This window comes from Dama dama, chromosome 9 (genome assembly GCF_033118175.1).
Source record: "Dama dama isolate Ldn47 chromosome 9, ASM3311817v1, whole genome shotgun sequence".
NCBI lineage: Eukaryota > Metazoa > Chordata > Mammalia > Artiodactyla > Cervidae > Dama > Dama dama.
This window is the reverse complement of record NC_083689.1, coordinates 27952419-27980119: the sequence shown is the minus strand read 5'-3', so window position 1 is coordinate 27980119 and position 27701 is coordinate 27952419. Positions and strand designations below refer to the sequence as shown.

At 40.4% G+C, this 27701-nt stretch overlaps 1 protein-coding gene across 1 annotated transcript in view; it reads left to right on the top strand.

Moving 5' to 3' along the window:
- The first annotated feature begins 23964 nt into the window (after positions 1 to 23964).
- The window catches only part of ADAMTS19 (ADAM metallopeptidase with thrombospondin type 1 motif 19), a 250761-nt gene continuing 247024 nt past the window's right edge, over positions 23965 to 27701 (top strand). The window contains exons 1-2 of the mRNA XM_061150851.1: positions 23965 to 24071; positions 24711 to 25348. Coding sequence (XP_061006834.1) covers positions 23999 to 24071; positions 24711 to 25348 — 711 coding nt within the window. The 5' untranslated portion in view covers positions 23965 to 23998. The remainder of the gene's footprint in view (positions 24072 to 24710; positions 25349 to 27701) is intronic.

The window sequence follows — 27701 nt, the reverse complement described above, 5'->3', positions numbered from 1 at the left end:
TGAACCCCAGCAGGTAATCAAAGGAAAGACTGAGAGGACTTCTGAAAACATTCCTTACTAATGTCAACTGGGACAGATGACAGAAATCCCAATCAGACCCATTCTTCCTTTTACAACAAAAGCATAATTTGCAGGGGAAAGAGAAAGAACCACCATCACCTTACTACAATGGAATCCCATTTCAAATAGGAGAAGAGAAAGGGGTTGGTGGAAAGCTATGGAGCAGGGCAGGAATGCTTGTTAAGCCCTGCAGTACAGTTGTAAGGGGGACAAGAGCAACAGTAAAGGTCATACTCACAAGTTCATAGAGGCTGCTAAGACGTAGGCTTAATCATCATGTCTGAGAGTATCTGTCTTCTGCTGTTCCCTGTCACTAAGGTAACAAACACTGAGTGAAAAAGACAGTGGAGTATAGCAGGAAGACACAGATTATCCTCAGGGAGCAGACACTGAGAAGTAATCTCTGGTAAACTGGCCCACATTAAGTTTTCCAAGAGTATTCACTCAAGGAATGTGAAGCTTCTGGGGCACTGAGGGTAAACATGGCAACACCAAATTTCAAACCCAATCCCAAATTTGCCTGGTTTTACACAAATCCTCACACTAAAGTTATAGAAGAAGGAAAGGTATGCTTATCTTCAAGCATTTGCCTCAGAATTTGCTGTGCTCTACAAGATGTCTAGCTTCCAAAAAAAAAATTACAAGACATTGGAAAAGTCAAGAATAAACAAAGTCTGAAGGTACAAATTATCAGAACCAGTCTTGAATGTGACTGAGATGCTGAAACTGATGAGGAATTTAAAATAACTATGAATAATGCATTTTAAAAGTACTAATTGGAAAGGTAGATAACATGCAAGAACAGATGGGTAATTTTAGCAGAGAGCTGGAAACTATAGGAAAGAGTCATATGGAAATACTACAAATCAAAAATACGGAAACAGAGATGAGGTTTTCTATATACTTCATTTTTTGGATCTCTAAAAATAAAATTAATTTGTTATTTAACTTCTTACTTTACAGTTCTACCAATATGAGAATTTAGATGAATTTACTATGAACTTGGGCAAACTCTGGGAGATGGTCAAGGACAGGGAGGCCTGGCATGCTGCAGTCCATGGGGTTGCAAAGAGTGGGACACGACTTAGCAACTGAACTACAAATCTATCAAGAGTTTTAAATTTATCTTTACTTCTATTGGATTGCTTGAGTAAAAAATATGAATAATAAAAACAAGCAAATCCAATAGAAAGCTATTTACCTGACTCAACTGTGTTCAAGTATGTGTGTGTATAAATGTAACTTTAAACTCATTTTATCAAATTTAATCAAAACAGCTGCATTAACTTCTGCATAAAGCCACTAATTTTCCATAGATGGGCTTGAGTATAAAGGTGGGAAAGGACCTTGTGTCTGAAACTAAGAATGCTAATCATTCTAGAAACTTCTATATATCAGACAAGCGTGCACACTTTCAGGCAGTAACAATTTACTATTTCCAATTAGACTAAACTTCCCAGGGAATTCCACTGAATTGGATTATTCTGTGGAAACACAACACCGTGTGATATAAAACAGCCTCCAACAATTCATTAAATTGCTTTCTTCTTAAGCTGTGTTTTTTAAAGCATAAATGATCAGTTTAAGCATTTCTTCTCAGGATAATACACAAGATCAACAAAATCCTGAGTGGCAATTCCGTTAGTGTTCTGTTGAATAGCATTATTTCAAAAACAATAATCATACAACTTCTACCCACAGATACTGCTGTGAATAATAATGTTTATTATTTGTTAAATGCTGACAGTGGGCCCACACAGCCCCTGACCTGGGAGGTTATAACAGAACCTAGATAGCCAAGGAACTCTGAGTAAGCTAAGCCAGTGAGTGCAAAGTTTTGCAGCTTACGCTTATCTATAAATTTCTCTTCCTTCTCACTTTATTTCTTCCCCTTTATTCTTGTAAAACACTATATATCAAGTAAATAGATCACTGAAATTTTTTTTCAGATTTCTCACTGATAAGCAAACCATACTTCTCACATTAAGCAAATCATATCTTTTATTTGTAATATACAAATTCTTTAATATCATTTAAGCAAAGATCTCTCACAGCTCTTCATAGGGAATTTGAGATTAAATCTGTAAATATTTGTGCTTTAATAAAAATATTTTAAATGCTAGAATTGTTTTCTCCTCATTTTCAGAAAAGTGGGCTATTTTGATGAGATAACAAAAAAGAATAAGGAAACAAGAAGGTATATTAACTACACACTATTTATTCATAACTATTTGGTTTCATTGTTTTAGCTAACAGTTTTTCTGTACTGTATTTAAGCCTTTACAAGTGGATTTTATTCTAAAACAAAGTTTCCTTAATTTTTTTTTAAAAAAAGCTTTTGAAGTAATAAATTATATTCGAAGTAACACAGATATTTTTAAGTAAATCTTTTACTTAAGTACATAAATATAGTATAGAATTACACATTGAACATTTGGAAATCATGAATTTAATGTGATATAAATTAACTGTTTAGATCAACAGAAATACATTGCTGCCTTCATAAAGAGAACAGCACCATTCTTCACAAAGTATTTTAAAACAAAAGTCAAGATCTAGCACATACATGTATGCTTCTGAGATGGAAAATCAGTTTATAATCTATCTTGAATTTTTATAAGAGTTTATTTATCCTGTGATAATATTTGAAAGGCTTTCCAGAAACAGGAAGACATAAGTTTCTGGTTCTAATTTAAATAGTCATATGATATGTGACCTTAATGTAGTAAGAGGTATTCCGGCCAGGGTAGTTTCTTCTATGGATCAAGTGTATTTTTGTTAAATTGTAAAAATTTAAAACAAATGTCTCCCAAGCTGGAAAAAAAAACCTCAAGGGCATCATCAGTCATAGGTTTAAAACACATGCCCAAATAATTAACAACTAAATCATAGTAGAAAAAAAAGAGCTTTTCCTGAATAATTTGTGATATTATTTAAAGTCTTCTCTTAAAAGGCAATTGTTCTAGAATGACTGATTTTTTCTTTGCACTTTCACTCAATAAACATTAATAAGTTAATTATGTAAATGTAGAAATAAAGCAAAACAGAGAAGCACTGAGCACTTTGAATTGTGGTTTTTTTTTATTATAAGAAGACTTTGTTGGAATTTTTAAAAGCTACAGAGAATTAAATGACACAGTTGTTGATGATGTTGTTGTTTAGTCGCTAAGTCATGTCCGACTCTGTGACCCCAGGGACTGTAGCCTGCCAGGGTCTTCTGTCTGTGGGGTTTCCCAGGCAAGAATTGTAGAAGGAAATAGCAACCCACTCCAGTGTTCTTGCCTGGAAAATGCCATGGACAGAGGAGCCTGCTGGGCTACAATCCATGGGGTCACAGAGTTGGACACGACAGTGGCTAAACCACCACCACCACAGGCAAGAATACTGGAGTGACTTGCCATTTTCTTCTCCAAGGGAGCTTCCCAACCCAGGGATCGAACCCTAGCCTCCTGCATCGGCAGGCGGGTTCCCAACTGCTGAGCCACGAGGGAAGCTCAAAATGACACAATAGAAAACGTGAAAAGTTTTTCTTTTTTTTCTTTTTTAGCTGTCCCTATTACAACTAACATACATTAAACATTCTTATTCTTTTGATATATTTCAACAGTTTGTTGTGTATTTTGCCATTCCTTTCTGCATATTCATTCAAATATGTGCACCCACTATATAGCCAAGGATGTGTATTACATTATGACTTTTAAAAAAACTTTATAATATAGTGCATCTTTTTTTCATACCAGCAAAGAAAGGTCAATGTTTTTTGAAAGTAAATTCTTCCATCATTTGCCTAACAATGAAGCTGGAGGCTGTTTCCCACTTTAGGGCTTCCCAAGTGGTGCAGGGATAAAGAATTTGCCTGCCAATAAAATGGTGCCATAAACATTCTTATCCAATATCCTTAGGTGTCTGTGTTTCTCTCTCTCCCACATAGATTTCCTCAAGTGCAATTGTATTTTAAACTTTGCTGAAGATGGTCAGTTCCATTTCCAAAGAGGGCTTAGCACCCACTCAGAGGCAAGGTAAGACTGTTTCCACCTCTCACACTTCACCTGCACTGACTTTTATCACTCTTTTTATTTTAGGGTGTTAAAAAAATGTTTTTAAATAAAAAAATTAAAAAAATTTTAATTTAAAAATTAAATAAAATTAAAATATTATGTTTTTATAATAATCTGCATTACTCTCCTTAGTGGTTAAGTTAAGCAACTTTTCACACAGTTTTTTTCCATTTGCATGTCCTCTTTTCTCAGTGATTTATTCTATCCTTTACCCATTTTTTTCCTTTGTGACTGATGGTCTTCTTTGAAGTTAATTCATAGGAACTCTTCTCGTATTAGGGATATCAACCTTTTGTCTGCCCTGTGTGTTTTTAAATTTTTTTATTCATTTATTTTTTCTACAATGTTAATACATTTTTATAAAGTGAAGTCAAATGTGTTTTTAAAATTATTTTGTGTATTATCAATTATACTTAGCTTTATTCCCATAATGAGCACTATCCAGGAAATTTATTCCCTATTTTAACAATATGATCATAATCAAGTCTTTTAATATAGATGGCATTTACCTTTCAATGAAGATAACTTCATTTCTTGTTTTGGATATTTATGTTTGTGCATGCAAAGTTGCTTCAGTCATGTCCAACTCTTTGCAACCCTATGGACTGTAGCCTGCCAGGCTCCTCTGTCCACAGGATTCTCCAGGCAAGCATAGTGGAGTGGGTTGTCATGCCCTCATCCAGGGCATCATCCAGACCCAGGGATCGAACCTGCATCTCCCATGACTTCTGCATTGCAGGCAGATTCTTTACCACCGAGTCACCGGGGAAGCCCTTGGATGTTTAGGGGACATCTTATTTTTTTAACACTTAAGTCTAAGAAACACAGAGTCTCCTAATTTATTGATTTAATTTAGGTTTATTATTGTGTTAACCATTCAATAGTCTGACTTTAAACATCTACACTCAAACTTATGTTTTTCTTCTCCATTAATATGAACATTCAAAACAGTTGGTTTTAGCCTTTCCATGTTGTTTCAAAAGCTTTCCCAACTGAAGATCATTCAAATACTCCCCTATCATGTAATGACATTTTTCTGCTGGCATATAAGGGAATCAGCAGTAGTAGAGGCTGGATAAATGTTAGTGCAGGAAGCAGATACTGCAAGTTAAGAAACAGCTTCCATGCACACCCCAGTGCTTTTCAGTTATTCACTCCCTGATCACTGACCGGTAAGGGTAGAAAGAGCCTGGTGAACATCATCAGTGAGGGCTTTTTTGTATAACCCTGGAATGAGCCTCTGTTTCACAGAGGAGGGCTTTTGAGGAGCAATCACATGGGACACAAATGTCTTCCACTCTGGGAAGTTCCTGAACTTCCACTTCCAGAAATTCACACACCTAATTCTTACACAGGCTTTCTTCTCACCAATCCTTTAATCAGATTCCTTCCTAATTTCTTGCAACCTGGAAAACCATTAATCACCATTTATTAATGCGTACAGAAACTTACTTCATGCCATGCTGCTTTCCAGCTGGGTGGACAAAAAAGACGTACCGCTTGAGGTTCAGCCCACTGTCCTACAGGACAGCCCCAGAGTTGGGGTGTGACATTGCAACAGTCTACTTGTGGTTGGTGCCAGCAAAATGCACAGAGACACCTATGAACCAGGGCTGAATTTAATCCTCTTCAATTTTCAACTGGTCTTAGAGGCCCTCACATGAAGCAGTAGATAAGGTTTGTGGAAGAAACTTCGATGAGATAAATGTGCTCATATTTTGGGAGAACAGTATGAGAAATGCGGCCTTCAGGAGCTGTCTAGACTTAATACTGTATGTGCAAGTTCTGTTTAGTGAGAGAGTGTTTCTGGACAAGTTTAGGTAGATTCCTCCCTCCCACCCTTCTTTCTTTCCTTCCATCTCCCCTTTTACCTTTCCTCCATCTATCAGAAAATATTGACAAAGCAACTATTATATACCAGGCATCGGAATGGTGGTGAGCAAGACGGGCCCATCCCTTCCTGATTACCTCACATATTGGGATCCCAGTAGAACAGAATAGCACTCAATTCCTGATGAGCGGCTCCGTTTACCTGGCCGTCTGCTATTCTGAAGTCAGGTTGTATGTCTCAATCACGGCCTAGGAGAAAGCTGTTCTTTTTCAAAGGATGAAACAGTTATTTTAGAAGAGGACATGGTGAGCCTTCATAACTTCTAGGGCTTCCATTTTGATTTTCTAATCAGTTTTGCCATTGCTCCAAAATAGGATAAGATATACAGCAGTCCCTAGCCTTTTTGGCACCAGAGACTGGTGTTGTGGAAGACATCTTTTCCATGGACTGAGTGGAGGGGATGGGGATGGTTTCAGGATGATTCAAGCGCATGACATTTATCGTGTACTTTATTTCTATTATTATTACATTGTGATACATAGTGAAATAATTATACAACCCATCATAGTGCAGATCAGTGGGAGCCCTGAGCTTCTTTTCCTGCAACTAGGGAGTGAGCAACCAAGATCCTCACATGTGCAGTTCATGGTAGAGTTTGAGCTCCTACAAGAATCTAATGCTGCTGCTGATAAGGCAGGAGGCAGAGTTCAGGCGGTAATGCCAGCAACGGGGAGCAACTGTAAATACAGATGAAGCTTCACTTGCTTGCCCACCGCTCACCTCTTGCTGCGCGACCCATTTCCTAACAGTTGGCCCAGGGGTTGGGGACTTCTGAGATAACACACACATTCCTGATGCCCCTCTTAATTTCCTGGATCCATACAGTAGAGAGGAAAAGCTACTGGTTTGCACTCCAACCAGACCAGCTGGAGAAAACTTGGTTGCTCTGAACCATGGTCAAATTTTGTCAATCTTTGGATCAACTAGCAAAGAAGTTGGAAAGGATAACTTAAATGAAGTACATATTTTCTCCAAAATCTGAGGAACCCACTAAATGCTTTCCTTACTGGTGGAGGTCCAAGGTACAGCAAAATATTTCTTTACTTTGAAAAGAAGATCCTGATTTGTCCCAAATTACTGGATCCCCAGAAACTTCACTGAAGCAGTAGGCCCTTCATCTCTCTCTTTCTTTAATAATGTATGTGTTTCTCATCAAGAATGGCCACATCACACACTCCATGTACTGTCAGCATTGTTATTAATCTAATGAATGAGCATTATGTCCCTTGGGGAAATATAAACTTCACTGTCCCTGTGCACTAAGTTATAGAAAGCATTAGAGAGTAGTCTGATCTAGGAGAAATGTCTTCTTTGATAGTTCAGGTAAAACAAATTGTTTCCATTGCTTCATATGATAGAGTTAAAGGCATAGCTATTACCAGATCACTAGCAACCTATTAACTGTTGGATGCCATACTTATTTGTCCAAATGAAAAAAGGCCACCCCTAGAAGAGTAGCTAAAATCAAAGAAATATATAGCAATCATTTATTATTCTTTATCCTCCAGGGCCCATCTGTCATCTGCACAGGGGAGCTAAATAGGAATTGGGGGAAAATCAGCACCTCTGCATCTTCCAGGTCTTTGTTTGACAGAGATACCAATCTCCACAGTCTCACAGTAATTCAGGGTTACTTTGATTTATACTTTTGGCGTAGAGGGAGAATTTTAGAGGTTTCCATCTGGCATATTTTCCTTCTAGCCCCTTACCCTGTGTGTCAGGAAGCCCATGTGAGAGGTCTGTGGGGTCTTAATATTTCTATTTTTAGTACATATTCAACAAGTGGAGAAATAGCACAGCATTGTGACAGAGATTGCCAGGTTTCTCCCCAAAATTTACTTCCTCTTTTCCCTCCATAAACTGTTAGGTGCTATTTGCTACCCTCCCTTATATACAGAAATAATCCTGTCATCAGTTTGCTAAAAGACTGCAAGGGTGAGATGCATACCCTTCTAAGGTTTTTGGAAACATGTCTGCCTCTTCATGTGCCTTCCTCTTCCATAGACTGGGAGCGGCTGATAAGACAGAAGAGCCCTGAGAAGGAGGGGGCCTGGGGCCTAAGGCATAAGGAGCCCTGCCTGAACTGCCATCTAAGTGAGGAACGTTTCTGTTGTGGTTCAGCCATTATATATTTGGGAATATATATTTGTTACCATAGTCTTGTGAATACAGTGTAGAGTCAGGAGTTCACTGGTCTATCATAAGCTGCCTCAAACAAAATTCATTTACAATTTTCAGAAGCTCCCACTCTTAACATGAAAATTACAATGGGTGGTGGATCCTCAGGTATTAGTGGTTTCTCAGAACTTATATCCAACCCTTCGACTCAAAAGATCTGGACATATTCTAGTTTCCAAAGCAAAATCATCTTAGTAAAGATTTGCAGGTTCTTTTCTGGCAGGCAAGAAAGAAGATTTGGCTTGCAGATACTGTTATCATCTGGTCTTCTCAGAGGTGTCCAGGCTTTCCTTCATTCAAGTGACTAAAGGTGATGTACGGAGTCAGGAGACCACAGTGTTAAGTGTGTTAAGGAGACCACAGTCCTTCTTTGTAATGAATCGTCAGACATGCAGTTTTTTTGTTTGCTTGTTGTATTTTGTTTTCATATTTTTAAAACAGATCAAATGGAGTTTGGTAGGCACTTATCCATTTCACTCCTAATAATCCTATGATATGTTAGAAACCACCAACTCTCTATGGGTTAGGCCATTTAGATTACATTGCCAGTAACTAGAGCCTTACCCCAGAGCTTAAGTGACACCATGTCACCCAGGGTCCTGCTTCCCCAGTAGAGCAGACTTTGTGTCATATACAGTGGTTTCTGTCTTCAGACAAATGATCATCACAGAGATCATCATTGCTGCTTAATAGGATACTGCTCAAACGGATACCAAACAAAAGTCCAAGAAGGGAACTCTTGGCTGTAGGTCAGTATTTCCTAATCTGGGGACTGGAGTCCCAACAGGTATGTGTAAGTAAAGACTAAACTTTCAGTGGCAAAGAAACATCATGTATAAGTGGTAGATAAAAAGGCCTAAATTATGGTCTCTTCTTGTCCATGAAGCTGAACTATATTAGGACGTACTTTACTCATTTGAGAATTGAGGACCCTCATTTATAGATTTTAATCCTTGCCTCTTTTAGTACCGAATGACCTTAAAACACCTAAAAACAATCATGCACCTTTGTGCGTGCATGGTGCTAAATTGCTTCAGTTGTATCCGACTCTTTGTAACCCCATGGACAGTAGCCCACCAGGCTCCTCTGTCCATGAGACTCTCCAGGCAAGAATACTGGAGTGGGTTGCCATGCCTTCCTCCAGGGGATCTTCCCAACCCAGGGATTGAACCCTTGTCTCTTAAGTCTCCTGCATTGGCAAGTGGGTTCTTTTTTTTAAATTTTTTTCAATATTTTTCTTTTTTCATTTATTTTTATTAGTTGGAGGCTAATTACTTTACAATATTGTAGTGGTTTTTGTCATACATATACACCATGGAATATTACTCCACAATGAGATGGCAAGTGGGTTCTTTACCAGTAGCGCCACTTGGAAAGCCCAAAAATCCTCTTTAGGTAGAACCAGTTCCTGTAGTGAGTATTAATTATATGTAATCCAAACAAAACTGAGACACCTCAAGGCCTGTGATGCACTCAGAAATAAGATACAATTTCCATATCCCCAATCCTTCTTTTATTGGTAAGAGAATATCAGTACAATGTCTATATACTTTGGAATGCTGAAAAGTTTGTGTAACATATAACAAAGCTTTGTAATAATCTTTTCTCTTTTATAAATATTTTCAAAGTCCATTTATCACAGCCTAAAGATTGCCATTATGACATTTTGTCTCATTTCCTCTAAAAATTCAGTGAAACTCAGTTTTCACAGGACCTTTTCTTTCTTGTTACTTCTTCATTTTCAGATATGCTTTTCTTCTAATAGTTCTTTGCCCCACTTGGATTTGAAAGACTGGGCTTCATCTTATTAACCAACTACTTGGTCCATGTGCTGAGCAGGGGGAATTTAGCACATCTTAGAAGGCAAGAGGGAGGGAAGGCTTTGTATATTTCTATATTTTAATTTTGTCTGTCATACAGTATTATCTCACATTTTTCAATATGTTTTCATTTTATAATAGTCTGAAAGGCTCAAAACTAACTGATTATTCCATGGGAGAAGAACTGTGGGACAGTGAGAATTCCAGGGACAGAGGGGCCTGGCAGGCTACCCTCCATGGGCTCTCAAAGAGTCTTACACAAATGAGTGACTAACACTTTCACTGTCAACACTTTCTGGAGGGATTTGGGCAAAGTCAGATATTGACAATTACAAATAACAACTAGATCACAGAAGGCTATGAGTAGAAAATCAGGTACTATTCTGGCTCAGAGAAATGAGACCTAATGGTCAACTTATGCTGAAGGAAGGGAAGAAGCATGTGTCATGAATAAGTAGGAGTTATCTAAGTTAATATGCAGAATAGGAGGGGGCATGTTTCCACCAGAGGGAACAGCATGTGTAGTCCTAAGGCTAAATAAATTATATGTTTTAAGAACTGAGAAAGGTCCAAAAAGGAAGAGCAGAAGGTGATGAGACTGAAAATATGAAGTGACTGAATCACACAGGGCCTTTAGGTTGTGTTAAAGAGATCAAATTTTGGTCCTTGAACACTAGGAAGCCACTGAAGGATTTTAATCAGAAGATATTATTTTCATTTGAAATCACCACACTGTCTTCAGAGTGAAACCCAGATTGAAGTGGAGACAAAGCAAACACAAGACAGGTGAGTGGTGTTACAGTGTTTCCAGTGAAAGACAAATGCATCAGGTTATGGCTAGAAGAAGACCTGGGGAGAGTAAATGAATTTTGGAGCTGTTTAAAAGGAAAGAAATGTTATGACAATGTCTGATTGCATGTTGGTGACAAAAAAGACTAATGAGTCAAGGATATCTGCTTGGGCTCATGGTTTGAGTACCTGGATGATGGACCATGTTAGCTCTTACTTACCTGGAAAATTCTGCAGGAGCATCCCTATTTCCTATGCGTATACTACTGACACCTAAGATGGAAGCACTGCTAATGTGACATATTCATCTCGTCTTTCTTTAGATAAATCTTTTGAGATTTAATTTACAATAAATTTCACCAACGTTAAGTGCACAATTCGAATCAGTTTTGAGAAATACAGTCATGTCACTGGTACCATAATCATGATAAGGAACATTTCCATCACTCAGGAAAGGGCTCTCACACCACTTTGCCCTCTGTGCCTGCAGGCCAGTCCTGGCTCCTGGTATTGATCTGCTTTCTATCACTTTGCCTTCTTTAAACTTTCCTATAAATGAAAGCTTCTTTCCTTTAGAACAATGCTTTTGAGATTTATACACATTGTTGCATGTATCAGCAACATATTTGTTGCTGCAAATGTTTGCTTCATTTTATTCCCTGAGGGAAATTCCACCATAAAGATACAGTAAAATTTGTTTATCCATTGAGCTGTCGATGGTCATATGGGTGTTTTTTTCCCCCAGTTTGGAGCTATTATGGATAAAAAGTTGGTATGAAAATTCCAATAGTCTTTTGTATACACATGTATCCATTTCTCTAGTAAATACTTAGAAATTGGGTCACTGGTGTGTGCTCAGCAGTTCAGTTATGTCCGACTCTTTGCGACCCCATCTACGGTAGCCCACCAGGCTCCTCTGTCCATGGAATTCAACAGGCAAGAATACTGGAGTGCGTAGCCATTTCCTTCTCCAGGGGATCTTCCCGATCCAGGGATCAAACCTACATCTCTTGTGTCTCCTGCAATGGCATGAACATTCCTTACCACTGTTTCACCTCTGTTATCAGGTTGCATGATAAATGTATATTTAAGAAACATCAGAAGCTATCAATTTTTTTCCCAAAGTGTCTGTATCATTTTGCATTCACATCAGTAATGCAAGAGAGTTCCAGTTGTTCCACACTCTAGCAAATATTTTGCATTATAGATATTTAATTTTTTTTCATTCTAATGGGTATGTAGCATCAACTACCTGTAGTTTTAATGTTTATTTCTCTAGTTGTTAATGATGTTGGATATCCATGTATAAAAATAGGAAACTTTACTTCAGCTCATCTACTGAAATTAGATCGAAGTGGATCACAGACCTTAAAGTCAGAAGAAAACCTTTAAAACTTCTAGAAGAATATGTAGGAGAAAGGCATTTGATATCGGGTTATGCAAAAATGTCTTGGGAAACCAAGAGGACAAACTATAAAGAACAAGCTAATAAATTAGACTTTATTAAAAGTTTATTAAATTAGACTTTATCAAATTTAGAAGCATTAGCTTCTCAAAAGACATTGTTTAGTAGATGGAAGGGCAAGCCACCAACAAGGAGAAAATATTTACAAAACATGTATCTGCTAAGGGAGTCTCTCTCCTCCTTCTTTCCCTCTTTTTGTTTGCATGGGTTGTGATGTAAATTCTGCTGTCGTTCTTACCTTTGTTTCTCTACATAATGTTTGTTTTCCTCTGATCACTTTTGAGATTTTCTATTTCCACTTTTTATTTTTAGCAATTTGCTTAAGATATATGTTGGCATAGTTTTTATTAGGTATGCTCTGCTTGCATGTATATGTTATGGTGGTAGTGGTTTAGTCACTAGGTCGTGTCCGATTCTTACAACCCCATATGTTTATAGTTTTCATTAAATTTGGACTATTTTCAGCCTTCTTTCATCAAATAATTTCTCTTCCCACATCAATTTCTTCTCTCTTTCCAATTACTCATATGTTGGATCATTTGTTATTCCCAATAGTTCAAGTCACTTCTATTTTTCTTTCTGTGCTTCACATGGGATAGTTTCTATTGCTATGTCTTCAAATTCACTAATATTTTTTTTTCTGAAGAGGCAAATCTCCTTTTAACATCCATTGTGTTTTCTTATTTGAAATATTATATTTTTAACCTCTAGAATTTCCAATTAGTTCTTTTTAATTTTCCTCATCAGGTTTAGTTTTCCTCTATCTTCTCATAAGGTTACAGAGTATCTATAATAGCTGTGTTAATGATTGTGTTGGCTCATTCTACTACTTCTGGCATGTCTGGATCTGTTTTTACTAATTGATTTTCTTCCTTGTTATGGGAAACATTTTTCTGCTTTATGCATGCCTGGAATTTTTTTATTGGCTGCAAGAGAATGAGAATTTTACATCCTTGCCGCTTATTATTATTATTCCTTTAAATACAATGGACTCTACTCTAGCAGGCAATTAAGTTACTTGGAATCAGATGGATCATTTTGAGGCTGACTTTTAAGGATGGTAGGAATGGGCTCAGATCAATTTTAATTATTAGTCTAATTTAGCTCCACTGCTAAGTGGATCATTTTATCAGAGTACTATCAAATGCCCCTGGCATTTTGAAGTTCTTCCACTCCAGCTGGTGGGAATACACAGAACTTGCAGTATTGTTTACCCTAGTGCTTTTTGCCTCCCCCTGCCCTAGATGGCGTGCAGTTTCTTTACACACACACACACACAAATCAGAGCACAAACAATTATTTCAAAGTTCACTCAGCAAACACTCAGTGTCCTTTTCCTCTGGGTAATTGTAAGGATTTGTCCACAAATTCTTTGACATTCCTCCCATCAAATGGTGGACCTTAGTTCTCTTCCTTTAGAGTCTGAGTGACCCATGTTGGACAAATAGATTATAGCAGAAGTGATGGGGTTTCACTTCTGTGGTTAGGCTGTTACAATACTGTGGCTTCCCTCTTGCCTGTACTCTTGTTTATTCTTGGATAACTGCTCTGAGGGAAGCCAGAACCTTTAGGCCTAGTCAGATCATCAGTGACTGTAGCCTATAGCTCAGGCCAGCACTTTAGTTGCAATTTTATGAGAAATCTGGAGCCAAACTACGTAGTTAAGCCCTTCCTAGATTCTTAACACTAAAGAGACTATGTGGGATGATAAATGTTTATTTCTTTAAATGATAAGTTTTGGGGTAATGTTAGTTACATAATGGGCTTCCCTGGTGGCTCAGATGGTAAAAAATCTTCCTGGAATGCAGCAGACCTGGGCTCCATTCCTGGGTTGGGAAGATCCCCTGGAGGAGGAAATGGCAACCCACTCCAGTATCCTTGCCTGGAGAATTCCATGGACAGAGGAACCTTGTAGGCTATAGTCCATGGGGTCTCGGAGTCAGATACAACTGAGCAACTAACACTTACTTACCCTATGTAGCAACAGATAGCTAATACAGATGTTGGTACTTCAAAGTAGGTGTTGCTGTATCAACAGCTTAAATTTTAAGAATGATTCTGGAGCTGGGCAGGGGCATTGAGGAGGGTATCACTCACTAAAAACCTAAAATACTTTGAAGAAGAAGCTTTTCTTGAGGTTTTATTTTGAAATAATTTTTGCTCAGAAAATTTGTAAAACTAATACAGATATTTTCTTTTCATCCTTCTTCCACTTTTACCAATGATAATGTCTTATACCATGGTATATTACCAAAACCAAGAAATTGACATTAAGTTCCAAATAGGAAAAGGAGTATGTCAAGGCTGTATATTGTCACCCTGCTTATTTAACTTATATGCAGAGTACATCATGAGAAACGCTGGGCTGGATGAAGCACAAGCTGGAATCAAGATTGCCAGGAGAAATACCAATAACCTCAGATATGCAGATGACACCACCCTTATGGCAGAAAGTGAAGAAGAACTAAAGAGCCTCTTGATAAAAGTGAAAGAGGAGGCTGAAAAAGCTGAAAGCTCAGCATTCAGAAAACCAAGATCATGGCATCTGGTCCCATCATTTCATGGCAAATAGATGGGCAAACAGTGGAAACAGTAGCAGACTTTATTTTTTGGGTTCCAAAATCACTGCAGATGGTGACCACAGCCATGAAATTAAAAGACGCTTACTCCTTGGAAGGAAAGTTATGACCAACCTAGACAGCATATTAAAAAGCAGAGACATTACTTTGCCAACAAAGGTCTGTCTAGTCAAGGCTATGGTTTTTCCAGTTGTCATGTATGGATGTGAGAGTTGGACTATAAAGAAAGCTGAGCACCAAAGAATTGATGCTTTTGAACTGTGATGTTGGAGGAGACTCTTGAGAGTCTCTTGGTCTGCAAGGAGATCCACCCAGTCAATCCTAAAGGAAATCAGTCCTGAATATTCATTGGAAGGACTGATGCTGAAGCTGAAACTCCAATACTTTGGCCACTTGATGTGAAGAACTGACTCATTTGAAAAGACCCTGATGCTGGGAAAGATTGAAGGTGGGAGGAGAAGGGGATGACAGAGGATGAGATGGTCGGATGGCATCACCGACTCAATAGACATTAGTGTGAGTAAACTCCGGGAGTTGGTGATGGACAGGGAGGCCTGGTGTGCTGCAGTCCATGGGGTCACAGAGTCGGACATGACTGAGCAACTGAACTGAACTGAACTGAATGTCTTATACCATAGTATATTACCAAAACCAAGAAATTGACACTGGTACAATATTATTAAGTAAACTACAGACCTTACTTGGATCCTGTGTGTATGTGTGTGTGTGTGTGTGTGTGTGTGTGTGTGTAGGTCTATGAAATACTATCATGTATAGATTTATGTAACTACAATCATGATTAAGACACAGAACTGTTCCATTATCATAATAAAACTCCCTTTGCCATTTACTGAGAGACACAAACTCCTCCAAAACATAACCCTTGGCAGCCACTGATATGTTCTCTGTTACTATGATTTTGTCATTTTAAGAATAATATGTAAATAGAATCATATAGTATGCAACATTTTGAATGATTTTTTCATTCACCATAATATCTTTGAGATCCATTCTCTAGTTCATTCAGTGTATGAGGGTTCCAGTTGATTCCACACTCTTGTCCTCATTTGAAGTTTTCAATATTTTGTATGTTAGCCATTCTAATAGGCATGTAATAATATTTACTTATGCTTTTAATGTCTATTTCCTTCCCTGGTGGCTCAGAGGTTAAAGTGTCTGCCTGCAATGAGGGAGACCTGGGTTCGATCCGTGGGCTGGGAAGATCCCCTGGAGAAGGAAATGGAAACCCACTCCAGTATTCTTTCCTGGAGAATGCCATGGATGGAGGAGCCTGGTGGACTACAGTCCACGGGGTCGCAAAGAGTCAGACACAACTGAGAGACTTAACTAACTTTCTCTACCAATTGGACTTCCCTTGTGGCTCAACTGGTAAAGAATCTGCCCACAATGCAGGAGATCTGGGTTCAGTCCCTGGGTTGGGAAGATCCCCTGGAGAAGGGAGGCTACCCACTCTGGTATTCTGGCCTGGAGAATTCCATAGACTGTACAGTCCATGGGGATGTAAAGAGTTGGACACGATTGAGCAACTTTCACTTTCTCTACCAATGAATGCTGTTTAATATCTTTTCATATGCTTATTGGTTCTGCATATTCTTGCTTTTCAAGTCCTTTGTCCATTTTCTAGTTGGATTGTTTTCTTAGTAATTATTTCAAAGAGGTTGTTTTTTTTTTTTTAATATTCTGAATATAAATCCTTTGTCAGAAACATGGTTTTCAAATATCTTCTCCGAGTTTATGGCCCATATCTTATTAGGATCTTTTTCAGAGGAAAAAACCTTTGATTTTGATGAATTCCAATCTACATTTTAAAATTAATTTATTTTTATTTTAAAAATTATTATTACTGTTATTCTACAGATTCTGTGCTTAGGGTTATATCTAAGAACTCCCTGTTTAACTCTAAGTCATAAAGACTAATGATTATGGTCTATGCTTCCTTCTAGAAGTTTTGTGTTTATTAGTTTTTACATTTTACAGTGAGATCTATGATCCATTTTGAGCTAGTATTTGTGTAAGGGATGAAATTCCGTTAGGAATTTTATAATTATTTTTTTTGTTTCTAGTGTCCAGTTTTTCCCAGTCCATTTGAAAAGACTACCCTTTCTCCACTGAATTACTTTTGTACCTTTTCCAGAAATTAGCTGTGTGCTTATGTGAAAATATTTCTAGATTCTTTATTCTGATCCAATAATCTATGGAATACCATAATCTATTGGTAACTGTTGTTGTTTAGTCACTAAGCCGTGTCTGACTGTTTTGTGACCGCATGGACTATAGCCCACCAGGCTCCTCTGTCCATGGGATTTCCAAATGGAGTGGGTTGCCATTTCGTTCTCCAGGGCAACTTCCTGACCAGGCATCAAACCGGTGTCTCCTGCATTGGCCGGCAGATTCTTTACCGCTGAGCCACCAGGGAAGCCCCGCTGGTTACCGTACCTATAGAGAAAACCTTAATATCAGACAGTAATAGGTCCTCAGACTTTGTTCTCTTTTGCCAATTTTCCCACTATTTTAGTTTTGTTCTCTTTCCATATATATTTAAATTTCAGTTTCATATTTATAAAATAATCCTGCTGGGATGTTGATAGGAATTTCTATCAAAAAGATAATTTGGACTGAATTGTCACCTTTATTACGTTTATTCTTCCAACCTGTGAACCCAATGTCTCTTCATTTATATAGGTCTTTATTAATTTTTTTTAATGTTTTATGGTCTTCAGCATATAGATCCTATACATGTTTGATTAAACTTATACCTAAATATTTCATTATTTTGGAGCTAATGTAAATGTTATCAAATTTTAACTTTTAGTTTCCAATTTGTCACTAGTATACAGAAATTTGGTTGATTTCTGGTGTTAAGTTTGTATCCTGTGATCTTGCTTATTACTCTAGGAATTTTTCAATGTTTATTTTGAGGATTTTCTATATAGACATTTCATTGGTAAACAGGGACAGTTTTATTTATCTTTTTCCATTTTGTATTGCCTTTCTTTTCCTTGCTTTATTGTACTAGGTAGAATTCCCCGTACTGTGCTGAACAGGAGTAGTGAGAGTGGACATCCATGCCTTGGTCTCAGTTTTAGAGTGATACCATTCAGTTCTTCACTCTTAGGTGCAATTTTAGAAAACAAATATTCTGTACCCAGTTGAAGAATTTCCCTTCCCTTGCTATTCCAGTTTGCTAAGGGTTTTAATCATGAATGGATATCGAATTTTGTAAAATGCCTTTTTTGCATCAGTTGGTATAGTCATGTGGTTTTGCATCAGTTGGTATAGTCATGTGGTTTTCTTTTGTAGCCTGTTGTTATGGTGGATTACATTGATTGATTTTGGAATATTGAACTAGCCTTGCATTTCTTAAATAAACCTCACTGGTCATATTACATTATTCTTCTTATATATTGCTGGATTCAATTTGCTAATATTTTGTTGATTTTGCATCTATATTCATGAGATATATTGGTCTGTATTTTCCCTTTTTGTACCGGCTTTGTCTGGTTATGATATAAGGGTAATGTCAGCCTCATAAAATTAGTTGCAAAGTGTGGTCTTCTATTTTCTGGAAAAGATTATGTAGAATTGGTGTTACTTTAAAAACAAATGTTCAGTAGAATTAACCACTGAAACCATCTGGAACTAGATACTTCTTTTTTGAAAGTTTTTTAACTACAAATTTAATTTGTTTAATACCTTAAAAAAGCTTTTAGTTGAAGCCATATGACATTTGGTAAAGCTATAGGTAAGGGTTTGTAGGAAAGTGAGGTAAATATTATAGAAAACTAAAGGAAAAGGAATCCTTTTTATTTAGGAACGGCATTGTCTGCAGCAGGTTCATCAACCTAAGAAGACTTCCAAAAAATGTTGAAGGTACTACCTGGTTTATTTCTTCTTATAGAAAATGTTAAAGAAGAGAGATAAACTGAATAAAAACTGTTAATAAAACCCAGCTATATCTTGATGGCTCTGAAAAATTTCAGGCTTTTTCTGGAAAATAATGCTGAATAATTAAAATCAAATAATTATTTTAACAATTAAAATAGTTAAGATCAAATTGCATCAGATCAAAGAAGAGGTACAGGGCACTTTCAGGAAACCATGATCTAATGATGAAGCCAAAGGTTTGGTTTTAAAGTCCCTTATTAAGATTACATGTGGCCACTCAGAGTTTCTTAGAGTGCAGGCCCTTGAAAGTGTTTCAACGTGTATCTTCCAGATCCTTTCAGTCGAACAATTGGGCTCCTAAGAAGGCTAAGAGTGCAGTCTCTAACAGTTTCACCAGAAACTCAAGGTAGGGAAGGGTTTAAGCTTATGGAGGTTTGAGGGTATGCCTGTGTCTAATGAAGTGACCCCCATTAAAGATTTACAGAAGACACAAAGTTTGAAAAATAGAATTACATTTGCAGAAATATTTCTGGCCAAAAGGGGGCAGAGATTATATAAAATGATATGAAGTTGGAACCATGAATTCTACTGTCAGGACATCAAGTGAGAAAAGTTCTCAGCTGCAAATTCTTACTACCTTTCATGAAAATGGAAGGATGACTCAAAGGGTAGATACGAGTTCTCAGAGGGCAGAGCCCAGAGCTATGGAGAGTTATTCTCAGACCTTCAGACATAGTCAAAGAACTTTATATTTTGACAACAGGATTTCAGAATTGCTGTGAACAAGTGCCTTCTTTTCTTCCTTTTGAGCATAAATGTCTATAGCAATTATCCTTTGCTTGTTCTACCACAATATAGTGGGGGTATTGAGAGGCAGATAAATTGCTCCTTTAGATTCACAAATGTATATATTGAGAGAAGGACTAAATTCAAGGAGCTCTCCTTGATGAACTTTGAGCTAATGTTCAATAAGATGAACCTTTTGATAGGAGACTTCCTCTAAGTCAATGTATTTTACACATGAAGGGAGTGCAGATAATTTTTTGCCAGAGGTCATAAGTGCCCTCTTATGGTCTTAAAAATATGTTCATAACTTCTTCGCTACTTCTCCCTTTGAGTGTGAGCTGGATGTAGTGATTTGCTTCTAATGAAGAGAATATGGTGGAAATAATGGTATGTCATCTTCAATATTAGGTTATAAAAAGACCATCGCTTCCAGTTTTGCTGCAGTATCTCTCCTGCATCACTTGTTCAGAGGCAACACATGTAATGAGAGTCCCTATGGAGAAGTCAATATGACAAAGATTCCTGTCAACTGTTACAAGACTTTGAAAATAGAACCTCTATCTTTATTAAGTCTTCAGAAACCATAGTCCTGATCAGCAGTTTGACTGAAATGTTGTGTGCAACCCTGAGCAGAAATATTCAGTTTCGCTACTTCTAGATTCCTGGTCCTCAGAAACCATGTGAGATATAACGTTTGTTGTTTCAGACTGCTAAGTTTTTTATGCAGCAATAGCTAATCACTACACTCTCTATGTGGGCTTCCCAGGTGGCACTAGTGGTAAAGAACCCACCTGCCAATGCACGAGATGTCAGAGACGTGAGTTCGATCCCTGGGTGGAGACGATCCCATGAAGGACGGCATGGCAACCCACTCCAGCATTCTCGCTTGGAGAACACCATGGACAGAGGAGGCTGGGGGACTACAGTCCATAGGGTTGCAGAGTCTCACACAACTGAAGTGACTTAGCATGCATGTACACTCTCTATGCTACTCTCTCCTCTCTGGTATATGGTGGCCTGTAAATTCTAGGCATCTTGCTCTGTCTTCTCAACTCAGCTAGTCTTCAGGACTCTTTAGATTTCTCTTCCCTGTGCTGAAGCTTCTAGGTTGCTACCAGGTAGTATGCTGGGGAAAACTGCTTTTTACATTTTGTCTGTTTTCTAATTGCTTAAGACGAGAGTTAAATCTGGTTCCTGTTACTCTATCACGGCCAGAACTAGCTTAAGTCTTGATTTCGATTTACATGTGAGTGCTACCGGGAGTTGATATCCTCATGCAGCTCAGAGAAAGGGTTCTTTGTATTTTCTTAAGATTTTAAGGGTTTTTTGGAGTCAGGAAAGGATTTGAGACTAGCTTTAGGTCGTGAGAGGCTTAGGGCCAATGAGTGAAGAGAATGATGAAGAGCTGGAGGCCTCAAAGTCAACTTTCTACATAGAGAAGCATGGGTTATAAAATGCAACACGTGAGCACCCAGTGTATAAGAACAGTTGGTTCCACTTACTCTGATACTTTGTCACTTACCTCCACCCCATAAAAGCAGGGCTTGGTTGATGCTAGCTACCATCTGGTGACATATGTAGTGACCTGTCTTAACCAACATATTTTTCCCAGCTGCTCTTTTCTTCCTCTAGAGTTGGTAATGCACACACATGTCACAGTCCTGCCTTTTCTCCTCTATTTCATCATGTACAATCCAATTAATTCCAAATCAGGCTAGTTCTTTCTTTTTTCACGTACATACATACTCAAACCCAATTTAACTGATGCTCTTATTTGCACCTCTTAAATCTCTTCTATTTAATCAAAAAATCTTCACACAAGTCATTTCTCTCTCAGACTTATTCTCTCTGTAAGATAGATAAATCATCCTGATAGTAACTGATCACCAACAGATATAGCCTTGTAATTCTGGATCAAGGAATTGGAATAAAATACCACACAGAAATCAATCTCTATCATCTTCTAAAGCATCTTAGAGAATTTCCTGAGAATTTCCACACGCATTTGGTAGATAAATCTCTGTATTAGACAGGGTGATGTAAAGAAAGATATACAAAAGAAATAATTCCTACCTTTCCAGAAAATTGATAGTCTAGTAGAAGAAATATTTACACGAGTCATTACAACCCAAATGATTTATAAAAGCCTTTGAAAATAGACAAATAAATTATAACAGTATTTCAAATAGGTGAAAGAGTAGAACCAGCTGGGAGTTAGGCAAACTTTTCTGTAACAATTAGTATTAACCTTTACTGTAAGGAATTGGAATGGTTAATGGCTGTTATATAGTTGGAGAAAAGAAAAGGGAAAGATGAGAACTTACATAGGCAATCTGTGCTTTTAAATATATTTAATCATACAGCTCATCTAGTTTTAAGGAATCACAAATGTACTCCAATAAATACACACAATTCAATATGCATTCCTTCTACAGCTTTACATTTTTGTTGATGTTTTGGTTAAAATTACATGAGAAACACTTTAAGATTCAAATCCTTGTGGAGGTGTTTCATTGAAACTAACCTTCAGTGTTAAAAATTTGCTTTATTTCTTAAAAATAAACTGCCTCTGATTTCTTGCCTAGTTTTAACTCCATATAATTGAGTCCCATAAAAATGAGGGTGTAGGCGCCTAAGCAAACCAGATACTTCTTGAGTGTCTGGAAACCCACACCCACCCTAGTTACTCCAGCTCTAGAGATTTTACAAGACAAGGTCTGGAGACAGACACACCTAGAGTGTCTTTGTGCTTGTTTTGAAATTCTGGACAACTCAAAGAGTATTCTAGGACCCTGCTTATTCAAACAATGGGTTTCCTTTGAAATAAGATCATCTGCCTCCCTCAAAGACAGAGTAGCCACCTTTGACACTAAGAACAGAAGGTAAAACAACAAAGGATGTGGGGAACCAACCTCAGTGCTGGAATTTTAAAAAACTGATTTGCATTAACTCTTATTTATAGGCACCTGGCCTAGTTTGGAGGCTGCAAATGGCAGGTTAGATCAATCACCCTGGAGCCTGATGTGAAAGTTTTGATGTGACTAAGAGAAAGGTGCAGAGCAGGGAGTAGGAACTATGAAGAGCTGTCACAGAGGAAGCAAGAATATTTAAGGTTGAACTGCCCTTCAAAGACAGGAGTAAAAACATCTTTCTTTTTTTAAAGGAACAACAACAAAAAGGTAAAAAGGGCAAAATAAACTCACTCGGCTTGAGATCTTTAGACTACAGTATTTAATGCTGGTTTCTTTAATCTCACCGTTATTTGGAGTGTGTATGGGGGGGCGAGGGGGAAACTGATAGCACTGACGAATGGAAAGCCAGGAAGATAAGGTGGGACAGGGGGCTCTGAAATGTCAGGGTGTCTACTGTCCTGGGAACCTTTGAAGCACACTCCATGACGAATTACATTATCTCCAGGCTTAGAAGACTCCTGGAGACAAAGATGGGAAGACAAATCAAAGGTCGTTGGCAAATGGGGCCGCTGCTTTGTGCTCAAGTCTGCACTAAATTTGGCTTTGTGTGCCTTGCGGATGGGCGGAGAACTCCCCTGAAGGAGGAACCCCTTGTAAAGGGGTGAGGTGGGGAGGGGACGGCCCTTCTACCTGCACACACCTCAGCAGGGAGAAGGAGGTGCCGCGTAGGGATGCAAATCCGCCTCCCAGAATGGCCAATCAGGAGGCAGGTGAGGGAATTTGGGTCCCCACCCCACCCCAACCGCGCGTGTGAGCACGTGTGCAGTGTTCTGGGACCTTTGTCCCGCAAAGTCACGCTTGGCGGGCGCCCCTTGGTTCCTTTTTCTCGTCGGATCTGCCTCAGTCTTTTTTTTTTTTTTTTCTTCTCTCTCTCTCTCCACACCCACCTCACGAGTAGTGTCTTCCCCTCATCCCCTTCCAAATTCCCTGCCGCGCCGCGGCGGGTGGGATCCCGGAGCCAGTCCCGAGGAGGGTGCGGAGCTTGGCACACGCCCGGCTGCCGGGACTGTGGCACCGGCCCCTGGCAGTTCCGCGCGGGTGCCGGCGACGAGCCTCGGCTCGGACACCGCGGCGCTCCTGCCCGCGCGGGGCCGTCCTCCGCCCGTCCTGAGGCAGCGCTGCCCGCCTTGCGCCTGCCGGCTGTCGGCTGACCGTGGCGGGGCTGTCCTGAGGGGCTCCGGAAACTCCTGCGACGGCCAGAACACAGAAACTAAGACTGCTCACCTAATTCGCCGGGGAGCCGGGGCGCTGCGGGGCCGCGGCGCTGCCTGCCCCCGCTCCTCCCCCACCCCACCCCCACCCGTGCTCCGGCGGCCGCTCGGAGTCACAGAGCACCCCCACCCCACCCCCCGGCAGACAAAGGGCCTGGGCAAACTCGCCGCCCGGCCTCCCTGCGCTCCGGGAGGCGGCGGCGGCGGCGGAGGCGCCGGCGGTGGATCGCGCAAAAGGAGGCGCGCGCGCGGCCGGGAGCGCGGTCTGGGGAAGAGCCGCGAGATGCGCCTGACTCACATCTGCTGCTGCTGCCTCCTCTACCAGCTGGGGGTCCTGTCGAATGGGGTCGTTGCAGGTAAGTTCTTCCGTGACTTTGAGCTTGCTTTTCCAACTTCCCCAGCCAGAGACCGGGAACGCACGGGTCGCCGGGGCTGGCGCAACTGTGCGCAGTGAGCAGGGCTTAGCGGGCAGCAATTAAAAAAAAAAAAGAAAAAGAAAAACCAGCGTGCGGGTGCTGGGCAGAGGGCTCCTGAGCGAAGCGCACTTCTCGTGGCCTCATTTCAACAACGTGAAATGCTTAGTTTTCCTCTCCTGAGAGTTAATAAGATGTGCAAAGGTACAGCACATCAGCGCCTGGAGGAAATCTGGGAAGTAAAGAAATTGATAGCGCTGCCTTGCTCTGGCAGATACTGAAGGAAATTTTATAATTGTGTGTCTTTGCACCGGTTTTCTTTTCTGCAACTAAGTGCTGTCACCAAACTTTGCAGCCCCGCTTTCCCCCTCCCCCCGCCCCGATAATCGTACTTTTATTTTGAAAATGCTGGGGTCTGTAATCTGATCGCCACACTTCAGGGGTTGTAAGTTTCAGGGGCTAGACGGGTGGTCTCCAGCGCGTTAGCCGTGAGCCCTGTGTGCGGAGTGTGAACTCTGGGATGCTTGTGCTCCTGAGACCGCGGCTCTTTAAGCCCTGCACTTCTGTCTGCCCCGCCCGCAGGGCTGCAGTTCGCCCCCGACCGCGAGGAGTGGGAAGTCGTGTTTCCTGCACTCTGGCGCCGGGAGCCGGTGGACTCGGCCGGCGGCAGCGGGGGCAGCGCGGACTCAGGCTGGGCGCGCGGAGGCACGGGCGGCGGAGGCGTCCGGGCGCCGGCAGCCAGCAGCTCCCGCGAGGTGCGCTCCGTGGCCCCGGCGCCGCCTCAGGAGCCCGTGGAAGGCGGATCTGAGTCGCGGCCCCAACCCCCGCCGCCCGGGGGCGAAGAGGATGAGGAGCTCGAGTCTCATGAGCTGCCGCGGGGATCCAGCGGGGCTGCCGCCCTGTCCCCGGGCGCCCCGGCCTCGTGGCAGCCGCCGCCCCCGTCTCCGCCCCCAACCCAGCCAGCCGAGCCGGACGGCGACGAAGTTCTGCTGCGGATCCCGGCCTTCTCCCGGGATCTCTACCTGCTGCTCCGGAGAGACGGCCGCTTCCTGGCGCCGCGCTTCGCTGTGGAACAGAGGCCGAGTCCGGGCCCGGGCCCCACGCGGGCGGCAGCCGTCCCGCGCCCTCCCGCGCCGCCTGACGCCGCCTGCTTCTACACCGGGGCTGTGCTGCGGCACCCCGGCTCGCTGGCCTCTTTCAGCACCTGCGGGGGTGGCCTGGTAAGCGCCTTTCCTTCCCCAGCTCTCCTCTTACCCCTGCCACCCCTCCCTCTCCCCTTGTAGACCAGGCAGATTTGCCTGCACCTCATCCCGTTCAGAGCGCGCCCTGAATACACCACCCAAGAGCCTCCACCGTATACCGCCCACGGAACACCTCCAGGGCCGTCGGTGAATCCTAAATCTAATTGAGTGGGTAATAGCCTTCTGCTAGATGCTTATAAATTTTTTTTTGGAATTACTAGGTAACACTGTCTCCTTGCAACCCTTCCCACTGGTTTTGTTTCTGCTTTTCAAAATAAGCCCACCACGTGGTGTCTTTCAGGAGATTGGGAGATAACAGGTCCCTTTCACTGCTCAATCTCCTCCTCCTTGGTCCCCCCACCCCCAGTTTCTCATCTATTATCTCATAGTTGGTTTTTTTTTTTTTTTCTCATGTCCTACTTCAGAGTTGTCAGAACAGTTCCCCAGGAAGTTATATTCTGACAGCTGTCTGGAATTTAAACACATCCACGCTCACACAGGACACCTGTTCACTGTTCTTGTGAGAAACGAGTGGAGGAGTTAAGTCAGAGGCCGCGAGCAGCTGACTAATGGATGACAGGAGAATCCAATCAGAACTTGAAGGGTTATGGTTCTATGATTTAACATTTCTAAGGTTTACTTACTATTTGGACATAGTGTCTTTTCCTTTTCTCCACTCCAGGGAGAGTAGCGCGGATGAGAGCCTGGCTCAGAGGCCAGTTGGAACTAGAAAATAAAAGCCATTTGCTCTGTCTGAACAATAGGGATTATCATTCGATTTCCACCCCCTCTGTTTTGACCCAGGGTTTGGGATAATTTTTACCTCCTGTTAAGTTGGCCTTTGCTTTGTGGTAGACATAACATGCAACGTAGAATTAACCATCGCTATACATCCATTGCAGTGGTGTTAAGTACATTCACCTGTGTGGCCGTCATCACTGTGAACTTTAATATTTCTTTAAGACAAAATCCACAAAGTATCATAAACACCCATGTGATTTGTGTCTTCATTTTGATATTCCAATTGAGCCATTGGTGAGATACACAAGGACTTCTCTAAAAGCAACCTGCTCATTTGGAGAAAAATCCAATAGTAATGGACAGCAGAAAACATCAGCACGGTCAAAGCCACCCAAAGCCATGAGATGGAAAAAGATGGTTTAAAATCCAAGCAAAATGAAACTGGGAATTTTTACCTATGCCCTTCTAAGGTCCCATAGCAAAAGTGATGTAAAATGCTGAATAGGGCTATATTTTGGCAGATGTTCATAATCATGAATATTCAAATATGGACATTTTTAGCCATAAGTGAAAAAAATGACATAGAAAAATTACATGAAATACTTAAAAAAATATTTTTTGTGGAACTAATGTTTGAATACTTCACTGGGGGAGACATTCTGTAGGGATTTCATTGTCCACTGGTTTTTGGCCAGGGATTAAATAATTACATATAGAAAGTTCCTGATGCAGTAGAAGCAATAGGGGATAAAGCATTTCACTGTTGAAATGTGGGCTTTTGGTCAGATTTTCCAAATGAGCTATGCCTTCTCTCCATCTTTAAAGGAGTGAAGTTACAATTATGAGTAGGTTTTTCATAGACTGAATAGGAGTTTGACATACCTCCCTGTTTATCATGTTGGACTTTTACTCACTTTTCCTATTAGCCACATATATATATTCTGAACTGGGAAGTCATTGTTGTTGAGGAAAACTGACTTTACCAGAAATATAGTGTAGCAGTCAGACTTGGAGTAAAAAGTTAGGCAAATAGCCAAGAAGGGTAGGTTTGTTACTCTAGACTCCACTATGCCAGCCCTTTCCCTTATGAGGGTGGATTAGGAAAGAGAAAGCATAATCTGTTATCTGAGCTCTGACATTGGCCTATTCCCTGATGATTGACAAGTCCCTTACCTCTCTGGGATTGTTTTCATAAGTAAAATGAGAGTATCTGATGATGTAATTAAAATTGGATGATAGAATGAGAATTTTCCTGCATGCTAAATATATTCTAGGGCCTCCCTTAGGGGCTTGCAGATTAGAGCATCATATACAAGTGGATAGGATGTAAATAGTCATGAAACAGTGGCATACCAGCATGATAAATCAAATGTATGCCTGAGGCTAAGTCATGCTTAGGGAGTTTGGGAAGGCTTCCCAAGGGCAATAGAGGTTCAGTGGACTTTGAAGCATGAGAATTTCTCCAGGCACGGAAGGGCTGGTAATGCTGAGGATAGAGTGAAGAGACTGAGTGATGTGAAAATGTACAGCCTATCAAGGGAGTGGAAAAAAAAAAATGTTTCCTCTGAGGAGACCAGAAAGTGCAATAAGG